Source organism: Lygodium microphyllum, chromosome 3 (assembly GCF_053477565.2).
Source record: "Lygodium microphyllum isolate KBCC chromosome 3, Lygodium_microphyllum_v1.1.10, whole genome shotgun sequence".
In the NCBI taxonomy this organism is placed as follows: Eukaryota; Viridiplantae; Streptophyta; class Polypodiopsida; order Schizaeales; family Lygodiaceae; genus Lygodium; species Lygodium microphyllum.
Window position 1 is genome coordinate 99613414 of NC_141137.1, and position 19929 is coordinate 99633342.

The following is a 19929-nucleotide window of genomic DNA, read 5'->3' on the forward strand; positions in this document are numbered from 1 at the left end:
ATAGGAGCATCCTTGACAATGTCTTTACCTTCTTTGAGAGGCAACAGAGTGGGCCCAGCGCACAGTGGTCAGGGATTGGCTGTACTACTCCTAGATTTTGCGAAAGCCTATGATAGGGTGGACTAGGACTTCTTGGAGGGCACCATGGAGAGGTTAGGCTTCCCCAAGGCATGGATCCATGGGGTCTCTGCACTCTGCACTTTACATAGAGGACGATGAGTTGATGTTGGAGAGAGTGAGACTAGTGCTCGAGGTGTTCTCTCCTATAGTAGGAGCGAAAATCAATTGGCGAAAGTCGGTTGGTTCCCTTATAGACTCGGACTCTAGTACGGAGTGGGGCGTCCACTTGGGGTTTAGAGTGGTGTGCAGAGGGCAGACCATCTGCTAGCTAGGGTTCGAGGTGGGACTCGACATCACCCCCGCCCAGCAATTTCTCCTAGTCCTGGACTCTAGTCGAAGGAAGCTGACCTATTGGAGTACTCGTCGCCTCTCCCTAGCAGGCCGAGCTAGGTGGTCAACCAGGTCCTCCTAGCAACGGCTTGGTACATCGCCCCATGTTGGTGCTTCTTGTTGTGTGTTGCTCAGTTTCATCGCCTAGTGCGGAATTTCCTCTAGGCCGGGTCAGACGGTTCCAAGAACTCTCAGGCCAAGGTGGCATGGACAACCATCATTTGGCATCGGTCAGAGGGAGGGCTTGGGATCATTGACCCTGAGTATCACAGTATGGCCCTTTTGGGCAAGCTTGTAGTCCGCGGTGTCACATCAGGAGGGCAGACCTGGAAGGTCTTACTGCACAAGGGTCTCCAGGAGTGCAAACTAAGGCTTGGCAGGGATTGGAGACCATCCTTGAGATGGATCTTCACGACGGCCCAAATCACGCCCCCTTCCTACGTAGTTTACTTCGTGTGTGGCACGGCCTTTGTAAGGCCCTAATTGAGAGCCCCCCAGGTTGCCAGGAGGAGATGGACCATCAACCAGTGATTCGGAACCCCTAGGTCAGAGATTAGGAGGGGGTACAGATCGATGAGTGGCCCCAGATCCAGTGGGCTGGTTGGGAGGTTGGCCTGGCTCGCAATATTAGAACTTGGCGGGAGGTGTATAGGTTGGTGGACGATGAGGTGCTGCAGTGGGCATCAGGTTGCTAGAGAGGAGTCGAGTTGAGGAGAAGGGAGATTGACGCAACAATACCTCAGGAGTGGTGTGGCCCCTTGGTACGAGAGCGGGTAGAGCTCCTGGAGGTATGGGCCGTTAAGTTTTCACCGACTCGTATCCCCCTACAGGTGGCAGGTAGAGTGGGTGGCACCCCACATGGGACTTTCTTCACCGTTCAAGACGGGAGCATCTGGCCCTTGACAGAGGGCAGGAGGATTGGGGGATAGCTATCTTTTTGTGGAGGAGGATTCGGGTGGTGGGCCTTCAGGAGAAGACATGGCGATTCGACCCCTATATTTTCTAGGAGCTCCCGGAGTGGCGCCTCTGGATTTGGGAGGGCAGACCACTTGATGAGCTAGAGTGGGATCCCAGGGAGTGGCTATGGCCGGTCACTGCGGTCGCCAAGAAGCCACCGAGGTTCCTAAAGTACACAGCCAGGATTGGCAGACACATGCTAATGCAGGAGGACATGGACTGGGCGCCATCGCGTAGCATGTACTGGGCAGAGCACAACATCACGGATGCTTTCCAACGAACCTTTTGGTGCCACCTATGGGACGTTGGAGGCCGAGGAGGGTATCGTATTTCGTATGGCGGGTGGCACATGGAGGCCTGGCGGTAGGGAGTTGGTCAGCCCAGATGCAGAAGGATGAAGGATGTAAACGTTGCACATAGCAGCTTGTGGAAACCCCAAAGATTTCCTTTGGTCGTGTGGGGTGGCACAGCTAGTGTGGAGAGGAGCATGCTCTGCATCCTCTGCTGCATATCACCCAACCTTGGATGTATCTCATGGGGAGCTTTCTGCTGGAAGGTAGTCAGCCAAGGTCGTCACCTTCTATATGAGGCTAGGATGCAGGACACGATCTTCCTTATTGAGGCTAGGTCGTGCGTAGTAGTCAGCTTGGATGCTCTACCCATCTGCCAGGTACTAGAGCCCACAGCAGACCACTCTGAGGTATGGGAGATCGTAGGGAGTCTCACTAGATGGCATATCTGGAAGGCGTGATGTCAGGAGGTTTTTGGAGGAGAGAAACTTTCTGTACAGGCGACTTTGGCAGAGCTCTCGACCCCCATCATCCACTCCCTTCGCGGCTGAAGGGACCAGGTGTAGGGTGAGTCTCGAGCTTCGTCAGGAGCTCCGTCTTCATGTCATGCACACTTGGCACTGTCAGGACTTGTTTTTTTTATGCAGACAAGCAGCCCCAAATGGGGATACAACAACCCCCCCGCCCCCCACCCCCCCAATCCCACTTAGACTGTCCTGAGAGGCCTGTATATTTGATATTTCTGTGACTCTGGATCAGCTCTAGCTAGTCTGTTGAGCAGGAGCACTTCTTTGTATTCAAGGTTTTTCTGAAGTAATATAATTAGCCACACTTTATTTAAAACAAAAAAATGTATGGGCTTCAGGGGGTTTAACTAATTAAGAACACATGTTTTGTGTGAACATGGGCTTTGACCACTGGTTACAGTTTTAAGCCAATCAATGTGCAAACAGGGCTTAGGGCCATTGAACTAAGGGTGAAGTGGCAGGCACAACCATAGTTGCAATCAGGGAAGCTCTCCCCTCTTGGACCTGTGGTTCTCTTCTTTGACTCTTCTCCAGACTGCATTGGCTGCATCTTCTCTCTCTTTCCTCTTGATTATGCACCCTAAAGCTTGTTGGTGCTGAAACCCTAATTCTTACAGAATGTTTTCGGAAATTACAGAGACCTTCATCAGAATTAGAGTAGTTCAGTATTGGGACAGTAGCAAAATTGTTCAAGCACAGTCTAGGCAGCATTGACCAGCAGAAATTGACCCATTTATGATAAATGACCTGCTGGCAGTATCCACAACTTGCTGGCAGGATCCATGACTGTGTAAAACAGCAGCCACAACTATGTGAACAGCAGCCAAATGTTAAACGATTGACCCTATGTTTAAATTCGACTAGCTTGGTTGTTCTCATCTGTAAAATGTAAGGACTCTAGCAATTTTGATCATAAATTTACTGATTTTTGGTATCGGAAAGTAGCAGAGCACACTTCTTCACTCTTCAAGTTTTACACAATCCATTAAGTCTTTAGACATTAATTTTTGGAGTGGATAGTAGATCAAAAGAAATATGGACAAAGGCTAAAGTAAAATCTTCTATGAACATTATCCAAGAGGTGTGATTTGGTGAATTCATAATGTGAATTATTGAAACTGCCAGCACGCTTTGAGCAATTAGTTATCACTATCTTTACGATTCTACTGAAGTAAATATAAAAGGACGATAACAATGCAAGAAGGGGAAGGGCTAAGCAAATTACAAAGGATGCTGCCCATGACCGACTGCCCATGACCAATCCTGAAATCCTGAAATTAGAAATTGAAGGGGTTGAGGAACAGTGGGATGCCACTCTCGATCAATTTGAATTTCTCATGGCTCTTGACGATAGCATGGTAATACGGATGCAGGTTTTCAAGGAGACGTTTGATACCCTAAAATCAAAACTAACTCGTACTATGGAAATGGCAAAAATGGAAAGGGAAAACAAGAAATTCAGGATATGAGATCCACAGCACTACGGTCTGACACACCAACTACGTCGAAAGACGTGGGTGGTGTTAATCCTGATCCAATAGTGATTTCATCAGAGTGTCTATCCAAACAATCTCAACCACCAAGTTTAAGAAATAATTATGTGCCTAAATATATAAAACCTCCAAATTCATTGGTGAAGAAAAGGACAGGAATAAACATACAATAATCACCTTCCTAAAAGATGGCAGATTCGCATAAACTTAAAAACACCCAACCAGAATATCATGTGTCGAAGGCTTGTTTATATTTAGGTCTGGTCACTGGTGGAGGACCTTAAAAGGGCCCAATGCAGTTCTTGAAAATTGGGTTCAAGTTGAATCAGTCTTTTTGAAATAGTTACTTATGGAAAATGAAATGGAAACGAATTGGGAGGATGGGTACAAGGTCATGCAAAGGAGTGGACCCTTTTTGGCATATGTCATGGAGTACCACAAAATAATATTGAAGTTGGAAAGGATTCATGACTTTCCAAAAACTAGGGGATTTGTTATATGGTTGGATAAGGGCTGTACACAGGAAGTGAAGTCGAGTACACCTAGACCTTGAGGAGTCAATTAAATTTGCCACCATTTATAAAGATAATACATTCTTGGACTTACCATGGATTTGTTAGAGTCCATAGGGTTAGAATCATGATAGGATTCACCCATTCATAATTTATAAATTAATTGCCCTTGTCAAAAAGTTAAAGCTCCCTACTATCTAGTCAACATCAATATGGCACCCCCCAGACCAAGCGCGCTATCAGCGCTCGACACGCTGAGCTCCGCCCCCCCCCCCCCCCCCCCCCCAACCCCACCAAGTAGCACCGCGACGTGATTGGTTGTTCTCGCAGAAGGGACACGCAATGGAAACCTTTGGTCAGACACCGGCGCACTCAGCGAGTGCCACCCAGTCAAACACCTTGCGCGCCGTCCTCTCTGAAGAGCAGCTCTTAGCCATCGGAGCTAAGGAGCTGGAGCTAAAGGAAACAACAATTTATGGTCAGGTAGTAGGACATTCTCCAGCCAGGGCCGAGCTTCGGAATTGGCTTCACTCCATGCTACGCATCGGCACAGCGCAGATCATGGAGGCGGTCCTACTGGGCCAAGGGATTTTCATGGTCCGACTCAGTTTGACAGACGCAGCTCGCGAGTTACTTGCCAATTCATCGTATGCGTCCATGAAGGGGGTCATAAACATGGTCCCTTGGTACACTGGCTTTATTGTGGAGGCATTTGCAATCCATAATAGGTTTCTTCGGTACCCGGAAGATTTTGGACGTCTCTTCAGCACTGTCCTTCCCGCATCTTTCACGGATGCAGTGACAGCAGCAGGAGTCCCAAAGGTACGGGTGGCAGTGAAAGAGGTAAAGAATGTCCCACAGTCCTTAGAGATTGAGGCGGGCGGGCACTCCTTTAGGCAGCAAGTCATTGTGATAGGGCAACCAGGGCAGTGCCTGTGTTGCCACGACTTTGGGCATCATGTAGCAGTTTGTACGCGCTTCGGTGCCAAGGCGACTCCACTGACAGGCCCGCAGGTAGATGCTGACGACTTCACATGGATCCAGAGACGACATAGAGGGAGACGGCAGGGGGGCGCAGCCAGCTTCTTAGACCCAGCCTCGACAGCAGGGAGCAGGTGGGCATGCGACGCCCCCTCAGCAGAGCATGCCACAACCCCCCCTGTGCCCCCCACCCAGCAGGACCGCAGCCACCCACACCCACCACTTGCGCCACAAACTATCTTTCTTGAGGTCCCACAGCCCCCACCCACCCCCCCCCCCCCCCCAACCCGCCATACACAGCTGTCCATCCCACCATCACTCGATCTTCCTCCCTCCCACCATCTCCTCTACCGAGCACTCCACCTGACCCGCACCCGGTTTAGGCAACCTCCCCCAGACCCACTCCCCTTTCTCCCACAGGTGGTGATGAGCCGCACACGCCTACATCCTTCTCGCACCAGCAGTCTCCCCCCTCCCATACAACTACCAGCTCATCTGCCCCTGCCGCCCATCACACTTTCCCGACACAGGCACAGTTGCTGCCACAGGAGTTCTTTCACAGTGGCCCATGGTCCTACTTGAGAGTTGCGGAGTGCGGAGAGTTCCCACTGCCGCTAGAGGTGGGGCTCTTCGTGGTTCATAAGTCAAGGAGGGGCAAGATCCATCTACTAGCACCACCGGATGGACCAAACTATGCCTTTTTTCTTCACTCCTCTCACTCAGGGGAGTGGACAACTACATAGGTAGAGGAGAAGTTAAAGAGGCAAGTGGCGGACCACATCTCCCAGTGGATGGGAGAAGAAGGACTAGTATGCACAGCAGTGGCCTAGCTGCATGATGGACATTAACTGGTCGGCTGGCGCCGAGGTCCCTCACTTGAGAATCATCTTTCGAGTCCCTTCTCAGTGGAGATCTCCAAAGGATGTGATGGAGTGGCCTCTGGCACAGGTGGCCCGATTCTACCAGTGTACAGAGTCACGACTCTCAGCATGGCTGATAGATGCATTGATAGTACCACCTGGAGCATCTATCACCCCTATGGTCCGGCCAAGGGCCACCATGGGGGACTGGAGTTCACCGTCCAAACTAGCGGCAAAGCGTACTTGCATGCCTCATAGTTTCTCCTCCTCATCAGCTGCCTCCACACAGAACAGATGCCTGTGCCGTCAGTCACAAGTTTCCCCATGAGCCGACACCTTGCATCTTGGAATGTGAATAGTCTCCACTACAGTGGGACACATGGTTCCAGGAAGTTGATTGTTTGGCAAGAGCTGCAGCCTACCCTTGCCGAACGGATCGACATCTTACTTCTAGAGGAGCACAAGCTCACCCCCACCTAGGCCCAGCGGGTAGGGAAGGTACTTCCAAGCAGCTCGCACACCTACTGGGAGTACGCTATAGGTGCCCGCGGCAAGAGCGGATGCGTATGTACCTCTATTGGCCCGAGTCTCACTACCTGTGTATGAGACCATGGGACGATAGTAGCAGGGAGGGTTCTTTAGATCAAACTGGATATTGGGGAGTCGTGCCTTGGAGTCCTCAATGTCTATGCCCCTACGGAGGTTAGGACATGCAGTAGGTTCTGGGTGAAGATCGCGGATGGACTCCTAGAGGTGCACTCCTGGATTTTTGGAGGAGACTTCAATAACCTGGAGACTTTGGAGGACCAGTAGGGTAGAGGCAAAAACTACCAGGGCATGGCTCGGGAGGAGCAGGAGGCATGGGAGGTCTTTCTGCTGGCAGTAGGAGCACGTGACGCCTAGAGAGACCCTGCTTTCCACAGGAGAGAGAGGTCGTTGGATTTCTCTTGGGGATACAGCCAGCTTGGAGGAGTCTTGTTGGAGCGGTTGGACAGGTTCTATGTGGGAGAGTGGGGAGGCTCTTGTGGAGGCTAGATTGAGCAGTTGGCAGGCACCATGTTATTCGATCATTGCCCGGTCCTTCTGACACTTGATCCCCCGGCATCCGCCTTAGAGGCACGCTCCTGTTGGATCCCTGACTCGATCTATAGGAGGGAGGAGGTGACGAGACAGATAGAGCAGATTTGGACTAGAGAGTGGGGCGGGAGGGACAAGATAGTAGAGGAGGTTGCAGAGGTCCTAGCCGAGTCGAGAAGAATCTGCCAAGAGGCAGCCATACAGGCCAGGCAGCAGAGCTGGGAGAAGGAGAGAGCACTCTGAGGGGATCTTGTAGCCACGCAGAGACTGTTATAGGAGGCACAGGGGATCCCACCCTCCACGCGCAAGAGGTGCACATGCGAACAGCCATTGTTGGCGGCACTCATAATTCTCTTTCCGAACCTCAGTAGCTTTCTGGGCGCGGAAGGGGGACATGATGTGCAAGGAGTTCTTCCAGGTGTACCAGCCTCACACCACAGGAGAGCATATATGCAGCCTTCGGGATTAGTATGGGAGGACTCTTTCTAGCCTAGACGAGGTGATGGAGATTGCCACCGACTACTATACGCGCCACTTCCAGCAGGAGAGAGCCTCAGCTAGAGGACAGAGGTGTAGACAGCAGATCTGGGATCACATTCCATCCCTCGTCACAAAGAAGATGGAACGCTCCCTCCTAGCCCCCTTCACAGAGAAGGAACTTGAGGAGGCTTTCCACACACAGGATGGGCAGAAATGCTCGAGGGTGGATGGTCTATCTAAGGCCTTCTTCACTACCTACTGGGAAGTGGTGAAGGACCTCCTATTGTTGGCTTTCCAGGAGATTTTCACTTCAGAACAGATGCCTGAGAGTCTCTCGGTAGGTCTTATCAACCTTCTCCCCAAAGGGGAGAGACCCGGCTGGAGCTTTCCCAATGGAGACCGATCACCTTGTTGTCAGTGGCCTATAAGGCACTACCAAAGATGATTGGTAGGCGACTACGCCCCGTGCTTCAAGACATCATCCATGACACACAGACAAGCTTTGTCCAGGATAGGAGCATCCTAGACAATGTATTTACCTTCTTTGAGGCGACTGAGTGGGCAGAGACTGGCCGTATTACTCCTAGATTTCGAGAAAGCTTATGATAGGGTGGAGTGGGATCTCCTAGACGGCACCATGGTTAGGTTAGGATTTCCTCAGGTTTGGATTCGCAGGGTCTCCGCCCTTTACAGATCGGTTCGACAGGGCTGCCTCCTGGCCCCATACCTGCTTCTACTCTTTGCAAAGGCGATGTCTCACTTCCTCAGGTCAGTGTGAGCAGACTACGCGGCCTCCGACTTCCAGTGAGAGAGGAGACTGAGTTGTTAGAGTCATAGTATGCAGATGACACAGCACTCTACATAGAGAACGATGAGTTGATGCTGGAGGGAGTGAGGCTAGCTCTTGACGTGTTCTGTTCAGCAGTGGGAGAAAAAATCAACTGGCGAAAGTCAGTTGGTTTCCTCACAAACCCGGACTCTTGCACGGAGTGGGGCGTCCACCCAGGATTTAGATGGGGTGAGCAAAGGGCAGACTGTCCGGTATCTTGGGTTCCAGGTGGGACTCAACATCACTCCTGCCCAGCAGTTTCTTCTTGTCCTTGATTCTATTCGGAGGAAACTGACCTACTGGAGCACAGCTCGCCTCTCACTAGCCGGCCGAGGCGTAGTGGTCAACCAGGTACTTCTAGCGACGGCCTGGTACATCGCCTCGTGTTGGTGCTTCTCCTCATCTTGCGTAGCGCAGCTCTGCCGCCTAGTGCAGAATTTCCTCTGGTGAAGGTCAGATGGTTCTAGGGACTCCCAAGCCAAGGTGGCGTGGGTGACCATCATATGGCATCGGTCAGTGGGAGGGCTTGGAATCATAGACCCAGAATATCAGAGTATGGCCCTCTTGGGCAAGCTAGTTGTCCGCGGCCTCACACCAGGCGGGCAGACCTGGATTGCAGGAGGTCTTTCAGGACTGTAGACCGAGGCTTGGTGGTGAGTGGAGGCCGTCCTTGAGATGGATTTTCATGTCAGCCTAGATCACCCCCCTAGATCACCTTTCCTACATAGCCTACTCCACAGGCTTGGGGATTCCAGATCACCTTTCCTACAGAGCCCCCTAGGCTGCTAGGAGGAGATAGACCGTCAGCCGGTGATCAGGAACCCCCAAGTCAAAGATCGGGAAGGAGCACAAATCGGCGAGCATACCCACATCCAATGGCTTGGTTGGAAGGCCGGCCTAGCTTGTAGCATTAGGACATAGCGGGAGGTGTACAGGATGGCGAAAGAGGAGGTGCTGGAAAGAGCATCAAGCTATCAGAGGGGAGTGGAGTTGAGGAAGGAAGATAGACGCAGCAATACCTCTGGAGTGGCTCGCTCCCCCGATACGAGAGCCGATAGAGCCTAGGGAGGTATAGGCAGCTAGGTTCTCACCAACAGGCATCCCACTACAGGTGCAGGAAGAGTGGGCGATGCCTCACACGGGACTTTCTTTGCAGTGCATGAGGGGGGACATCTGGCCCTTGACAAAGGGCAGCAGGATGAGGGGATAGCCACCCTCTTGTGGAGAAGGATTTGGGTGGTGGGCCTTCAGGGAAAGAGCTTATGGTTGGTGGCACATGGAGGAAGAGCTTATGTCTTCTGGGAAGAGCTTATGGTTGGTGGCACATGGAGGCTTGGTGGTGGGAAGTTGGCTTGCCCAGATGAGGAGGGAGGTTATAAGCATTGCACACAGCAGCCTCTGGAAACCCCAAAGCATTGCCTTTGGTTATGTGAGGAGGCGCAGCTCGCGTGAAGAGGAGCTTGCCGCATCCTTCGCCGTATGGCACCCAACCTTGGATGTATCTCATGGGAAGCCTTCTGCTTGCAGGCAGTTAGCCAGGGCCATTACCTTCTGTATGAGGTTGGGATACAAGACACGATTTTCATTATTGAGGCAAGGTCGTGTGCAGTGGTCGGTTTGGAGGCTCTACCCATCCGACAAGTATTGGAGCCCACTATAGACCGCTGGGAGGTATGGGAGATCATAGGGAGCCTTACTAGATGGCATATCTCGAAGGCGCGGTGTGAGGAGGCCTGCAGCGGAGAGAGACTATCAGTACAGGCGACCTTAGCAGAGCTCTGGACCTCCATCATCCACTCCCTCCGTGGCCGATGGGATCAGGTGCAAGGTGAGTCCAGGGCTCGTCAGGAGCTCCGTGGTCAGGACCTGTTTTTCATGATGCAGGCAGGCAGCCTTAGTTGGCGATACACCCCCCCCCCCCAAATGGCTTCTTGCCCCCATCCCCCCCAGACCGCCTTGAGAGGCTTGTATACATGATGTATTTATGACCTTGCATCAGCTCTTGCTAGGGAAAGGCGGGCGGTACTCCAGTAGGTCAGCTTCCTCCGAATAGAGTCAAGGACTAGGAGAAACCGCTGGGCGGGAGTGATGTCGAGTCTAACCTGGAACCCTAGGTAACGAACGGTCTACCCTCTGCACACCCATCTAAACCCAAGTGAACAACCCACTTCATGCTAGAGTCCGGGTCTATAAGGAAACCAACCGAATTTCGCTAGTTGATTTTCGCTCCCGTTGCAGTACAGAACACTTCGAGAGTCTGTCTTACTCTCTCTAGCATCAACTCATTGTCCTCTACGTAGAGTGTTGTATCATCTGCATACTTTGAGTCTAACCGCTCTGTCTCCTCTCACTAGAAGTCTGAGGCCACGTGGTGTTCTACCAGGGAGGGGGGACCACATGGTGTTCTGTCGGGGGGGCGACGCTGGCCCTTCTACTCCCTACTGCCATGGCTATGTCTTAAGGGGTTGGCAACAGCCCCCCCACCATCTCCCTCTCTATCGTCTCTAGACCCATGTCAAGCCGTCCGCGTCCAACTGTAGGCCTATTGGCGAAGCTGCCTTGGCTCCAAAGCGCGTGCACTCTATTGCCAAATGCCCAAAGTCATGGCAACGCAGGCACTACCCGAGCTGCCCCATCACAATAACCTGCTGGCTAAAGGAGTGTGCGCTCGCCTCAATCTCTAGAAACTGTGATATGTTCTTTGTCTTTTTTATTGCCACCCATACCTTTGGGACTCTTGTGGATGTCATTGTGTCCGCAAAAGAGGCGGAAAGGACAGTGCCGAAGAGCCGTCCAAAGCCTTCTAGCTGGCGATACTCTATCGCTAGTTTGGGGAAGTGTAGGGTGACCGGGTGTCTAAGGAAACTGTTGTGGAGCACGAATGCTTCCACTGTGAAACCACTGTACCAAGGGACCATATAAATGACCCCCTTCGTGGAGGCATAGGGTGAACTAGCCACTAACTCGTGGGTTGCGTCTTCCGAGATGAGTCGTATCATGGAGATCCCTTGCCCCATGAGAATCGCCTCCATGATCTACGCCGTGCTGATGCGCATTGTGGAGTGAAGCCAGTCCCGAAGCTGAGCCCTGAACGGGGAATGTCCTACAACATTTATTGTTTATTTTAGCTCCTGCTCTATGTCACGGCGACGCCAAGCATGAGGGATGGGGGGGCGAGCGACGCCAATCAGCAAGGGAAGGGGGTTCAACGGTTGCGATGGCAGGTGCGGGGGCAGCAGCATGTCGGTCGAGAGCTTCTCGTGTAGAGTTTGCCTCAAGCCAAGAGACTAGGATACTTGTTTGATTCCATCATAAAGAATCAAACATGGGATTTAGTGTCTTTGCCTATTGGGAAGTAAGCCATTGGTACAAAATGGGTCTATAAGCTAAAAAGGAATGCAGATGGATCCATTGACAAATATAATGCCAGGCTTGTGGCCAAGGACTACGCACAGAAGAAAGGCATCGACTATGAGGAGACATTTGCTCCTACCTCCTAGATGACTATCATTAGGTCTATGGTTGCTTTGGCTGCCCATTATGGATGGACTATGCATTAGCTAGATTTAAAGACGGCATTTTTACATGGGGAACTTCAAGAAGAAGTGTAAGTACAACAGCCCATTGGTTTTACAGTTGAGGGATTCGAACACTTGGTCTATAAGCTGAAAACGGCTTTATATGGTTTGAAACAAGCTCCTCGAGCTTGGTATGCAAAGATTGATGCATTTTTACTCAGCCAAGGGTTCATAAACGGCTCATCACAGTCTACCCTTGAGAGGGGGGATCCTTGCTGGTCATATGTCTATATATATGTTGATGATCTTTTACTTATAGGGACATATGCTGATCAGATTTCAGCATTCAAACAAAATTTGCAGCAAACTTTTGAGATGCTAGATTTGGGGCCTTTGCACTATTTCTTGGGCATTCAGTTCATTCATGATGCTAGAGGCATTGGATTGTCACAGTCGAGATACATTGGTAATCTTCTTAGGAGGTTTGGCTTACAGGATTGTAAGCTAGGTTGTACACCAATGGAACCTGGACTGAAGTTGTCATTGCATGATGACAGTGACTTGTACTCCTTTGTTCACTGACAGTCTAAGTGCCATTGCAATGGCACGGAACCCAGTGTTTCATGCACGCACAAAACACATTGAGATCCATTATCACTTTGGCAGAGAGAGGCTACATGCAGGTGCTATCAGCCTTGTCTATTGTCCTACCACCAATAATGTGGCAGACATCTTCACCAAAGCTCTTCCTCGTGACAAATTTGAAGCATTTCTCAATCCTTTAAATTTGATCTTCTTTGTTGGATGACCCTTGTATCTTGATCACTCTTCACTGCAGGGGGGTTTGTTTGACTCATGTCTACTCTCACAGAGGAGTGTCAGTGATCTTCGATAGGACACTGGGGCACTTTTTATTCTCCGTACGAGAGGTTTTTTCCCCCAGATTTATTCCTTTTATTTTATGCGCCGATTACACAGTTTTAGGCACCTATCGTATTTCACACAGTTTGGGTGTGAACACCCTCTAACAACCCTAAGGTTTAAGGGTTGTACTTTGTACTTGCACCTCATACTTCAAACTATTGCATTGGGTGTCATGCTCTCACACTCTACACTATCTACTCCACTCAGCTGAGCTTCGATCTCTTCCTAATCTTACATGGAGAGAGGACTCTCCTATCTTGGGGGAGGTTCTTTGCACAGGTAGCTTCTATAGTGGGGGAGTGGTTTGCCTTTCTAAAGCTGTTGGCCCATATACAAAATAGAAATTTTGAGGTATTAGACGGGCCAAAGTCATAATGAAGAGCATCAAGGAGGTGGTATCCCTCGAATGGAGGAATGACACAGTGACAAATTAGACATGGATAGGGATCTTTACTAGAGGGGAGATCCTTCTTACAGTTGTAGCCACTAGTGGAGAGAGAGAGTTTACTTTTTCAGTAGGGATGGATGGCAAACTTAGGCGCGAGGATCTGGATCAATTAGAGTTCACATGATGCTCTCGACAAAGAATTAGAGTTGTGACTCACTGTGATAGGACTTGGTACTTAGATCCAAACCATCAAACTGGTATGGAAGATGGATGGAGACACTGGGCATATAGGAAGAGGTCACTACAAAGACTTCAATATTACCCATGGGATCAGGAGGTCTGGAGGAGAGCCCTTAGGATGGTGTTCCATGGCACAATAGATTCTGTGATTGCTATGTGGGGGATACTCATAGCTAGCATTATTGCTTAGTACATATGGACAGCTAGATGTAGCCAGGGTATTGGCTTTTTGGGCATATCTACTACAGAGACTGCAAAATCTGGACAGAGATTGTGCATACTCTCAGTGGGAGATGGGAGAGAATACAGGGCAGTTTGGAGAGTATGACAAAGAGGAGAGATGCTTTTCTCAGGACATGGGATTCTAGCACCTTTTTCCTCTTCCAGACTGCATTATAGACCTCCCGACTGGCTATTCACTCAAGCTTTGTAACATAATTCCCCTTGTTATATAATTTTTGATATGGAAGTCCCTTACAGGGCTGCTTTGTATTTGTTTCTTTGCCTTGGGACAGTTTGTTCTGAACTGTGTTAATAGAATTTTCACTTTTCTTTGGGAAAAGGAAATGAATAGTGTTTTACGATCTTACTTGGGTCTCTTTGTTATACTCTTTCTTGACAATATCCTTGTCTATAGTCACACTAGAGAAGAACATTTGAAACATCTAAAAAGTATTCCAATTATTAAGAGAAATTTCCCTTTTTGCCAAAGAATCCAAATGGGAATTCTCTTCTTAGAACAACTTTCTCATGTTAAACAGCACCAGTTCATGAAAGAAGGTAACTGTTTTAAATACATTATAGTTGCATGATGGCTCGACTAGTCCTCTTCTTTTAGCCATGCAAACTCTCTCTTCTCCTCATTTATGAATCTCACCTGATTTTTTGATAAGAGAATTTGTAAGTTCTTGGTATTTCACATGCCGACTATTTTACAAGGGGTCTCTCATATGCTCCACCCATCCACACTTGAAAAAATAGTGTTCCAATGCAGAATAAGCATGCTGTTTTTAGCTTGTTTTTTCTTGTAATGGTGCAAACTGACTGAGCTAAGTTAAAGTAGTTTTTATTTTGTATAAATCAGATCACAAGGTTTGGTTCCCATGGTGCATGCACAAGAACTAAGACTAGGAGCTCTATGTAGATAATGCACTTGTTTTTTTATCAAGAAGGTCATCGACTAAACCGGGTGAAAGATCTAATTTGATCGTTCAAATTGTGTTATATCTTAGTCATTCTTAATTTTCAAGGGTACATTTCCATAGGGAGAAAGGGATGTTGCTAAGAAAGTATATGGGAGCCAATAAATGATGTAGAGACACTATACTAAGAAAATTTCAAAGCAGATATCAAAAGGTTTTGGAGTCCCATGTGTGTGAAAATTGTACTTGTTTCCTAGTTGCAAATGATTGCATGCTGAAATTTTGGTTAGCTGTTAGATAAAAATTTCTCATGTAAATACCAAAATGCTTGCAGAAAAAGATGTTCTTGAACATAAAACGATAATTCTCTCTGCAGGCATGCTTTTGCAACCATGTCATTTGTTGCAGAAACATTCATATTCCTGTACGTTGGTATGGATGCCTTGGACAAGGAAAAATGGAAAGCGACAAATGTTGGGTGAGTACTAGTTCAATCTAGATTTCTTATTTCCATGTTGAAGTAATCATACTGCAAATCTACTGATGTCTTCCATAAGCATGACATAATAAATTTTGAATTTCTCTAGATATTCAGAATAATCTTGGTTTTTGAAGTATGCCTTTAAATCATGAGTAAAGTAGCACAGATGAAAAGAAAGGCCCTCCCACCAAAATTTTACATCAGCCTGTATGTTATTAGGTTCTATGGAGCAATAAAAAGTTGGGGTTACGATCTCAAGATGCAATAGCATGTTTCTCCTTCTCACAGAGAATTTTGGCATTAAATGAAATTTGGTCATCCCTGCTGACAGTTGGTGTATGTAATAGGATTTTAACATGGTAGATCATCTCAATAAACCCCTTCATATCTTTTTGTTGACTAAGTAGGAGCTTGATAGCAGCTGCTATGTCAAGTTCATGTACAGGAGCTTGATAGCAGCTGCCATGTCAAGTTTCTATCTTGTGCAGTTGCTTGTAATACCATCTCAATTTTCCTCTTTGTATCTTTTGTTGGTTGCACACCCTGTCCCCCTCCAAGCCTTTCCTTCCAGAAGAATTCACATCCTGCTTGCTATGAGTTTTTTAGACAATTCCCTAGTGCTCCATCACCTTGAATCATCTCTTACTTGAACTGACCTCACTGGACAATATGATGGAGGATATAAATGTGGACAATCTCATAATGGCGCAGCACACTTCCCTGTTTCTGAGCCAGGCACTAAGCTTTGGAATCTGGACTGAGGGTTACCATTGTCTTTGCCAATGGGAGCAAGGTCTCATATTTCTCACAATGATCTACTAAAGAAATTTTTATCTTTTCCATAGCTCTTATCACATTGCTTTTGATCCCTTAGAAATATTAAAAGGTGATCCACCAAAGGCTGTTCATCTTCGCCATTCACTTAGAAGACTAAGGCCAAAATGTGTGTCAGAGGGAAGTGGTTTTATTTGGAAAAGTGAATTCCAAATACAGTAGCATAAAATATTAACATAGAAACACAGTAAGTCGCTAAATGAATAACAAGAATTAGAAATAAATGCACATGGGAAATACATGGAGCCTAGGCTAGCTGCTCTGAAAAGGATGTCTAATGCAAAAGGCTCCATGAATAACAATCAAGCATTCTATAACACCAAACCATGTAATTCGAGCTAGAAAAAACTACAAGATTCCCAAGTAGCAAGAAATGAGTTCCTTGGTCTCCCGCCCGTCCCGTCGCGTGCTACCCCCCGCCCCGACTGTTTCTCCACGCCACCCTCGCCCAATTGCTGTCCGTTACCTGGCCCTGGCCGTCACCTTGTCCTCGCCATCTGCTGCCTTCCCTAGCCGTCGCCTGCCCACTGCCACCTGCCCTGGCCGTCGCCCCCCTATCCTCGCCATCTGCTGCCTGCCCTGTCGCCCCCCTGCCTACACTTCCACCTTTCTGACAACAGCCGCCCACCCACCCCCCCCCCCGCCGGGGCCTACGCCGTGTCTACAGTTATACTCAACCTGTTTTCCCCCCGCCTACAGATTTGTGGCACACCTGCCCTACCATAGGTGGACCTTGGATGAAGGAAGGTAGATGCTTAAAGAACCAAGATGCTTTGGCTATGTTGATTGCAAAGCTGAGATATTGAAGTAGGCTTTTAAAAACTCCCCCTGCGCTGCCCTTGTCGCCTTTGCCCTACAGCACACGGTCCCGACTGGCAGACCCACCATCTGTATTCCCCCCCCCTCCCCCCCAAAGTTGCTCCCTTCCTCTGCAACAACTTCCCCCACGCCGGTAGCAAAGCAACGCGGTAGGTAGGTCCTCAGCGGGGACACGCCATGGAAACCTGTGGTTAGACGCCGGCGCATTTTGCGAGTGCCCCCCAATCAAACACCTTGCGCATCATCCTCTCTGAGGAACAGCTCTTAGCCGTCCGTGCCACAGAGCTGGAGTTGAAGGAAACAACAATCTTTGGTTAGGTCGTTGGACACTCCCTATCGAGGGCCCAGCTGCGGGATTGGCTCCACTCCACGCTGTGCATTGGCACAACGTAGATCGCGGAGGCAGTCCTCATGGGCCAAGGGATCCTCATGGTTCGACTCACCTCTGCAAACGCAGCTTGTGAGTCAGTGGAGAGCTCACCCTATGCCTCCACGGAGGGGGTCATTTACATGGTTCCCTGGTATAGCGGCTTCACAATGGAGATATTTGCGCTCCATAAAAAATTTCTCAAACATCCAGTCACCTTACTTTTCCCCGGACTGGCAGTAGTGTACCACTAGTTACTAGAGGACTTTGGACAGCTCTTCGGCACAGTTCTTCCTACCTCCTTCGTGGATGCAGTGACAGCTGTAGGAGTCCAAAAGGTACGAGTGGCCGTGAAAGGCACAAGGAGTATACCAAAGCTCTTAGAGATTGAGGCAAGAGGTCACTCCTTTAGGCAGCAGGTCATTGTGACTGGGCAACCAAGGTAGTGCCTACACTACCATGACTTTGGGCATTAGGCAACAGATTGCATGCGTTTCAGAGCCAAGGCGACTCTGCCAACAGGCCCATAGGTGGACGCTGATGGCTTCACATGGGTCTAGAGACAACAGAGAGGGAGACGGCAAGGGGACCCATAGCCACCCCCTCAAACACAACCACAGCACCAAGGAGCAAGGGGCCGAGCGACCACCCCCCGGCAAAGCACTCCGCAGCCCGCCCCACCCGGCAGGACCACAGTCCCCCACATCCACCACCCGCACCACAGACTACCTCACTTGAGATGCCACATCCCCCACTCCTGCCCCCCCACCTCCCATGGATCCCCCACTTACCCTAGTCCACAGCCCCCCCCTTCGAGGGCCACCAACCCCCCCTACACCCGTCACGTACCTCCAACCATCCCACCATCCCTCGATCTTCTTCCCCCCCACCACTCCCCTACCGAGAACCCCCCCTCATCCGCACCCAGTACAGGTGATCCCCCTCAGACCCACCCCCCCTTCTCCCATAGGAGGTGATGAGCCACACACGCCTACATCCTCCTCGCACCAACAGTCTTGCCCTCCCCACAGAGCCAGCAGCTCATCTGTCCTTGCCGCTCATCACACTTTCCCGAGATAGGCGCAGTTGTTACCACAAGAGTTCTTCCGTAGTGGCCCTTAGTCCTACGTGAGAGTTGCAGAGTGTGGAGAGTATCCACTACCTCTGGAGATGGGGATCTTCGTGGTATGTAAGTCAAGGAGGGGCAAGGTCCATCTACTAGCACCGCCGGATGGACCAAACTACCCCTTCTTCCTTCAGTCCTCTCACTCAGGGGATTGGACGATGACACAGATAGAGGAGGAGGTGAAGAGTCAGGTGGCCGACCACATCTCCCAGTGGATGGGAGAAGGACCAGTACTATTTGCATAGCAGTGGCAAGGTTGCATGATGGACATTAATTGGTGGGCTGGTGCCGAGGTCCCACACTTGAGCATTATCTTTTGAGCCCCTCCACAGTGGAGAGCTCCGACGGATGTGATCGAGTGGCCCCTGGCACAGGCGACCCGTTTCTACCATTGTACAGAGTCACGACTCTCAGCATGGCTGATAGATGCATTGGTGGTACCACTTGGAGCATCTATCACCCCTATGGTCCGCGCCCGAGGGCCACCATGGGGGCCTAGAGTTCGCCGTCCAGGCCTGCAGCAAAGCGTACTCGCATGCCCCATAGTTCTTCCTCATCAGCAGCTTCCACACCGAACAGATACCTATTCAGTCAATCACAGGTTTCCCCATGAGCTTACACCTTGCATCGTGGAATGTAAATAGTCTTCACTACGGTGGGGCACGTGGTTCAAGGAAGTTGATTGTTCGGTAGAAGTTGCAGCCGGCCCTTGCTGGATGGATAGACATCATACTTCTGCAAGAGCACAAGCTCACCCCCGCTGAGGCCCATCGGGTAGGGAAGGTTCCCCCAGGTAGATCACACACCAATTGGGAGTACCCCATCGGTGCCCATGGCAGGAGTGGAGGCATATGCACCTCTATTGGCCCGAGCCTTACCGCCTGCGTACGGGATCATGGGGCGATTGTGGCAGGGACGATTCGATGGGTCAAGTTGGATATTGGGGACTCGTGCCTCGAAGTCCTCAATGTCTATGCCCCCACTGAGGTCAGGGCACGTAGCAGGTTTTGGGTGGAGATTGCAGTAGGACTCCCAGAGGTGGACTCCTGGATTGTTGGAGGAGACTTCAACAACCTGGAGGCCTTAGAGGACTAGTAGGATAGAGGTAGAAACTACCAGGGCATGGTTGGGGAGGAGCAGGAGGCATGGGAGGTCTTCCTACTCGCAGTAGGAGCTCGTGATGCTTGGAGAGACCCAGCTTTCCACAGGAGAGAAACGTCGTTGGACTTTTCGTGGAGATACAAGCAGCTAGACGGAGTCTTGTTGGAGCGGTCGAACAAGTTCTATGTGGGAGATTGGGGATGCTCTCGCGAAGGCCAAATAGGGCAATTTATTGTTACCACTCGTCTGATCACTACTCGGTCCTCCTGACACTTAATCCCCCAGCATCTTCCCTAGGTACACGATCTTTTCTGATTCCTGAATCGATCTACAAGGGGAGGAGGTGAAGAGACAGATTGAGTAGATTTGGACTAGGGAGTGGGGCAGCAGCCATGCAAAGATTATTACAGGAGACACCAAGGGATCCCATCCAAGGGATCCCATCCTCCACGCACAGGAGGTGCGCGCACGAGCAACCATCGCCGGCCTAGAGGACAGCGTTCTGGGTGCGGAAGGGGGACACGATGTGCAGG

The 19929-nt window shown here is 50.0% G+C and overlaps 1 protein-coding gene across 6 annotated transcripts in view; it reads left to right on the top strand.

Annotated features, from left to right (window-relative positions):
- Positions 1 to 19929, top strand: part of LOC148038666 (sodium/hydrogen exchanger 1-like) — a 204045-nt gene that overhangs the window by 157395 nt on the left and 26721 nt on the right. For all 6 annotated transcript variants that reach the window (XR_015690107.1, XR_015690101.1, XM_087674207.1 and 3 more), the window contains one exon: positions 15045 to 15146. Coding sequence is in view for 4 of the 6 variants with exons in the window: in XM_087674207.1 (XP_087530333.1) it covers positions 15045 to 15146 (102 nt within the window). In the remaining 2 variants the exon portion in view is untranslated. The remainder of the gene's footprint in view (positions 1 to 15044; positions 15147 to 19929) is intronic.